Source organism: Spermophilus citellus (assembly GCF_964194105.1).
Source record: "Spermophilus citellus genome assembly, chromosome: 18".
Taxonomy (NCBI): Eukaryota; Metazoa; Chordata; class Mammalia; order Rodentia; family Sciuridae; genus Spermophilus; species Spermophilus citellus.
The window spans coordinates 36,332,654-36,339,074 of NC_138200.1; the positions used below are offsets into that span (position 1 = coordinate 36,332,654).

Sequence of the window (6,421 nt, forward strand, 5' to 3'; positions counted from 1 at the left end):
CAAAAGTCAACTCAAAATGAACCAAAGTCCTAGAAATTAGACAGGAAACTTTGCAACCCCTAGGAGAAAACATAGGGTCAACACTCCAACAAACAGGTGCAGGCAACTGCTTTCTCAAGAGGACTAATAAAGTTCAGGAAATAATATCAAGAATTGATAAGTGGTATGTCATCAAATTAAAAGGCTTCTGCACAGCAAAGGGAACAATTAAGAATTTGAAGACAGAGTTTTCAGAATGGGAGAAAAATCTTTGCTCACTACTCTTCTGACAGAGGATTAATATCCAGAATATATAAAGAACTCAACGAGCTTAACACCAGCAAAATTAATAACCCAATTAAATGGGTAAATGAACTCAAGAGGCACTTCTGAACAGAAGAAATACAAATGGCCAACAAATACATGAAAAAAAATGCTCAAATCTTTAGCAAATCAGGGAAATGCAAATCAAAACCACCCTGAGATTGCACCTCACTTAGAATGGGTTAGAATGGGGGGTCATCAGGAACACAGGCTGGGGCTGCGGCTCAGGGGCAGGGCACTTGCCTAGCACTTGTGAGGCACTGAGTTCCATCCTTAGCACCACAAACAAATAAACAAATAAAATAAAGGCATGCTGTCCATCTACACCTACAAAAACAAATTAAAAAAAAAAAAAGAAGAAGAATAGAGGCTACACCATGGAATTTACGGAGGTCATTATCAGGAGCTGCCACCTAGGAGCTGAGCACCCTTAGCCTTGAGCGATGGGGGTGTGGGACCGGCCTGCTCCCGGGAAAGCAGGTGGACCTCACATCCAATCAGCAGGGGAGTGGAGCTCTGCGAGTGGGCGTCACCCAACGCGATTGGGCTACACCCTCCCTGAAACCCAACCCCTTGCTTCCTATTGGTGGAACTTTTGAGCGTCTTCCCCCTCAATCAACAGGGCTCCGGGCGCTCTCCCTCTTTTTTGCCAGTCTTCCTTGTGGGAGCTGGGGCAGAGGAACGTCGCTGAACCCCCAAGAAAAAGATATTTTCTCTATCTCTGTGTGGTTATTTAGTGCCAACCCAATTCACCTGGAGTGACCCTGGCTGATTTAGTCGGGAGTCGCGGCAGTTCGTCTCTCACTTCCAATCACTGACCTTCACTCCACCGCAAGGTACAAGAAATGACTTCGCTGGCTCCTTCCTCTCGCAGCCTTCATGCTGCTGCCCTCAAAATTACGTTTCTCAGGCTGGGGCTGTCACTCAGCGGTAGAGCCAACTGCCTGGCACATGTGAGACCCGGGCTTCAGTCCTCAGCACCACATAAAAATAAATAAATAAAATCAAGGCATTCTGTCCATCTATAACTAAAACATATATATTAAAAATTAAAAAAAAAAACAAAATGCATTCCAAAAAAAATTAGGTTTCTCCATAGGTTATACATAAACTGCACAATTTATTTTAAAAATTACATTTTTAAAGTTTTTATTTATTTATTTTTGTGGGGCTGGGGATTGAACTTGTGCATGCGAGGCAAGCACTCTACCAATTGATCTATATCCCCAGCCCTAAAAACTGCATTTTAGGGCTGGGGATGTGGCTCAAGTGGTAGCGCGCTCGCCTGGCATGCGTGCGACCCAGGTTCGATCCTCAGCACCACATACCAACAAAGATGTTGTGTCCGCCGATAACTAAAAAATAAATAAATAAATATTAAAAATTCTCTCTCTCTCTCTCTCCTCTCTCACTCTCTCTTAAAAAAAAAACTACATTTTAAAGAAACTTGAACATTTGCCCACATTTTTAACATTTCTGATGCTCTTCATTCTTTCACACAGACACAGATTTCTATCTGGTGTTATTTCCCCTCTGCCTGATGTGGGCAATAGAAGACCATGAGAAACAATTGGAACACATTTCCAAAGTCAATCTTGGCAAAATCTGAGTAGCTAGGACTGGGCAAGGGGAATTCAATTGGCCTTCCCTGCTGGGAACCTATGGCCAGAGTATCCTGCAGATGCTAAGTGCCTTGCTAACGCAGAGGGACACAGAACAACAACAAGACCCTGTTGCATCTATGTTCATTAGAGATTCTGCAACTTGTATTTGGGGTAAAAAATGGGAGTTCATAACCCACTTGAATCAAATTATGGAAGATGCTATGTCATGAGCTTTGTAATGTTTTGAACAACCAATTAAAAAAAATTGTGTCCCCCTAAAAAAAAAAAAAAACAAAAAAACCCTGTTGAATACCATGTTGGGCCCTGGAGTCCCAAACATGGCCCGGGGGAAATACAACTTACCTGTTCAACCACAGACCAGAAATGTGGATCAATATTGTCCAAAAGAGAGACCAGCACAGACTCCCAGGAAAAGGGGCTGTCCACCTGGGTTCATTAAGTTCATCACGAATTAGATACAGCATCTTGTGCCCAGTGCCTAAACTTTCTGATCTTCACATTTCTAATTTGTTAAATGAGTTTGACACAGGTATGAGACTACCGTGCCCCTACCTCCCTACAGAGCCCTTGACGGCTATTACCTTTTATATTGCTACTGTTTCTTCCAATATAGGCCCACTTTGACCCAGAAGGGGATCAGATAGTCTCAGAAAAGTCTATGGTCTTTTTCTCAAGGGATTCCCCATTTGTATTAAAAAGAATATTCAAATGGTGATTCTCCTAGAACACTGCACCAATTTCTATTCTGGAAAAAAAAAAAAACAGAGATTGCAAAGACCACCTGATCCTCTCATTGTTTTACAGGGTCTGTCAAATGCAATAAGTCAAGAAGAAAACATAATTTTTATAAATAATGGGAGGACGTTTTGTTAAATCTTCCTCAAATATGATATCATTCTGCCAAAGTCAAGAAAGTCTTGTAAAAAAAAATCAATAAAATTTACTAATTGACAAAATGCACTGTTTGTTGGTGAACTAGACAAATACATTTTTAATAGATTTTTCTTTATATGAGTCACACCAATTAAAAATGGAATAGGTAGAAGACATTTCCATTCTCATAAGTAAAAGTTTATAAAATAATTAGAGGAATTTAACAACAACAAGAAGAAAATGAAGCTCTCCAAGCTCTGGCCCCAGTAGGATTGTATTCAGTAGGAATGCCATGTTTGGGTCACCTCAGGTGTTCCCAGTTTCGCATATTTGTGGCTCCATGCATGCTGTCCCTCCAGCCTGCAACCGTTTCCTCCCTTTTTCTGACTAACGAACTCTTTGTCCTTCAGCATCGCTCCTGTCCCCAGAGCTTGTCCCCTCTGATTTCCTCCTCTGCCTCCTCTGGACCAGTTTCCTTAGGTGAATTCTCCCTGAGGAAGGCAGAGAGGAAAGATGGAGGGAGATCCAGTGGTGCAAAGAACTCCGGGGAGCCTTGCAAGCCGCCTCCTTAGACCTGAAGCCCCGCTCGCCTCTCCCCTCCCCGGCGCGGACTCACGGTGGCATCTGTCCCGTTTCAGAGCTGGACATCAAGGACGCCATCGCCCTAGAGTCCACTCAGCGGCCCAGCATGTTCCGCCGGCAGAGCAGCATCGGAGACCCGCTGCTGCAGGAAGCCATCTTCAGCAGCCGCAGGGGGACCCTCATTCGAGACTGGGGGAGCAAGGCGCAGGACGCGTCTTTTGAGCGCAAGCTGAAGACCCTCATGGATAAGAGCACGGAGCCCAAGATGGAGTCCCTGAAGATGCTCAAGCCCGACGAGGTGCTCAGCTGCCGGTGAGCAGCCCCAGGGCCAGGGGAGTGGGAGGCTGCGCTGGGGTGGTGGTGGTGGGGGGGGTGGTCAGAGCTTTGGGACCCAAGACAGCTCAGTCCTTGAGTCCCAAAGGACGGTTCCAGCCGGAGCCAGTGGGTTCCCCAGCAGCCTCACCTGCCCGTGGTGCCACCCTTCCAATAGCTGCATTGGTTACCCAATAGAAGCCATGAATAGTATTCAACAAGGAAAAAGAAGAACAGTGACCCCTGCCCAGGATCCCAGCCAGAGGGAGGCTGAGGCAGGAAGATCCCACGTTCAGGCCAGCCTCAGCGACTTAGCCAGAACTAGAGATGAGAGGTGCATCTCGGTAGTCAATTGCCTCTGGGTTCAATTTGAGTGGGGGAAAACCACCAGACCAGTGTGGTCTTGTCTTAACAGGAAGTTCTACTAAGATCCTTTACACTGTGGGGTGGAGTGGTAGCCACAGTCCCCAGCTGTATTCTCCGACCTTTAGACTCCCAGCAGGACCATGAACCAAGTGAGGCCATTTGACGTGGGCTGCTCTTACCAAAGGCCTCCCTTCTTGCTCACTCATTTATCAGGACTCCCTCTTTCTCAGCTTGGTCTCCCTTCCCTCTCCCCCCTCCAAAAAAAAAAAAAAAAAAAAAAAAAACAAGGCTCCCCCTCCCTGGCCCAGTGTCATCCTTACTATAAACACATAAATGACAAAGTCCCAAAACAGTAGCTGAGGGGAAAGGAGACAGCAGAGTGATGTGGTCATCCTTGTGAGATCAACATCAATAAACGCATCCCTGGTGTCACACGGCCACAGTGACAGGAAGTCAAGTGGCCCCACTGCCACGCCCGCTCTGCTTCCTGCCCAGCTAAGGGGCGGGTGAGTGGGGATGGTTCACTGGCTGCAGGATGAACCGGCAGAGTCCCCAGCTGGTGGCCCTGGTGGGTGATCCATGGCTGGGTGACTTTGGCTTTGGCTTTCAGACCAATCATGTGTTTCTGACTCTGACTCCAGGGTGGGAAGAAAAGAGATTTGGATAGGACTGTGGCCCCCCAAGGAGGGGGAGAGAGTATTTAAAGAGACCCTCGTAGGAAGCCATTATAAAATCCCGCGAGGGAAGGATGCAGTGGTTCAGAGTGGGCTCATGAAGAACGCCCAAGGGGGGACCTCAGAGGCCGGGCTGGTCGGTGGGGGGGGGGCTGTGGTTGGAGCCAAGGAAAGGGTGGTCTGGGTGTGGGGATAGGTGAGCTCTGGGAGGTTCTGGAAGGAGAAAGGAGGCCATTCCCATCAAAAGGCCGCTCCTCCTCCACCATCTGTCACAAAGTACAACCAGCAGGTGGCCTGAATGCCCTGCTTAGGTCAGGGTTGATGGTGGAATAAGTTCTCTGGCCACAACAGCAGGGGTACTTTCTAGAACCTTCAGTAAAAATGGAATCTCTTCCATCCTTCAAACACGTCAGATTGTGGGGCTTTAGAAAACAGCGCCAATCAGTGTCCTAATTTTCTCAAGTGCCTGAATATTACTAGCATAAAACATGCACTTCTGTCCCTGGCGCTGTTTGGCCATTATTCCCACCATTCCGTGTTTCCCGAAGCCCTGGGCATCTCTCGGAGTAGGGGCCTCGGAGGAGACACAGCACACAATGATTTACAATCTAGGTTCTTCTCCCCACTTGGCTGCAGGTGACAGCCGCGTTACACTTTGTTCTTGCTAGTGCCATTTTAATTATGGCATTTTAATTAAGAGCCCTCAGATTGGGACAGTCGGCTCTTTGCTTAAGAATTCCTCTGCTGATGGAACAGCTCAGGTCCCTGTTGCTGAGGACGCCCACCCGCACCCTGTCTCCTCCGCAACTTGTCCTTCCACTGATCCTTTACTTGAGACGAGTGGATGCTTCAATCAGCTCTTCTCACGGCTGTGACTAAGAGTCTGGACCAGAACCCACTGTAGAGGAGGGAGAGTGTACGTGAGGCTCAGGGTTTCAGGGGTCTCAGGCCACAGACGGCCGACTTCATTCCTGGGGGCTGGGGGTGAGGCTGAACCCCTAGTGGAAGGATGTGGTGGAGGCAGAGAGACCCCCCATGTGACACCCCACAGCCCGCCCTAGTGACCCACTCCTCCGGCCACACCCTACCCCCCTTCACCGCTAGTGTGTGTCCCCTGGAGAGGTCCCACACTGTGTGCTACTTAAAGGTAAAGACAGAGGCTACCCTGACGCCACTTGCAACTGTCACCCCTTCTCCTGTGCAGGTACCTGAGACTGTCCAAGAACAACATCCGGACCCTGCTCAAACTCTGCAAGGACGCGGGGCTCAACATGGACATCCACCCCCACATGACGGAGTCAGAGATCGATTCTAAGAAGGTTTTCGGCCGAAGTTCCAGTACAACCCCCTAAGCCGTCCTCGCCATCGCAGCCTGCGGGTCCTCCTGCCCTGGGGCCCTTGGCCACCAGGTGCCAGCCACCCTCTGGCCGTGGCCACAGCCCTCCAGACATAGTGCGTCTCTCTTAGACAGTGACACTCAGACTGTGTGCGCCCTGGTAACTGGGTAGGCTCTGCCTCGACACCCAAGTCCAAACCAACCTGAAATAAACCTTGTTTCTCCCCCTGCCCCAGGAAATGGCTTCTTAAGAAGGAGGTCTTAGTGACACAGTGGGGACACAGAGTCCCCAAAGCCACCCCAGGAAGGGCAGAAGGTGCAAGGGCTGACGGGGACTCCTGTGCAGGACT

General features: G+C 48.7%; 1 protein-coding gene across 1 annotated transcript in view; it reads left to right on the forward strand.

Annotated features, from left to right (window-relative positions):
- LOC308637873 (uncharacterized protein C16orf78) overlaps positions 1 to 6,087 on the forward strand; it is a gene marked incomplete at both ends in the record, with an annotated part of 30,024 nt that extends 23,937 nt beyond the window's left edge. Inside the window, 2 exons of the mRNA XM_081274721.1 lie at positions 3,440 to 3,695; positions 5,940 to 6,087. Of these exons, the coding sequence (XP_081130847.1) occupies positions 3,440 to 3,695; positions 5,940 to 6,087 (404 nt within the window). The remainder of the gene's footprint in view (positions 1 to 3,439; positions 3,696 to 5,939) is intronic.
- Between the last annotated feature and the right edge of the window lie 334 nt (positions 6,088 to 6,421).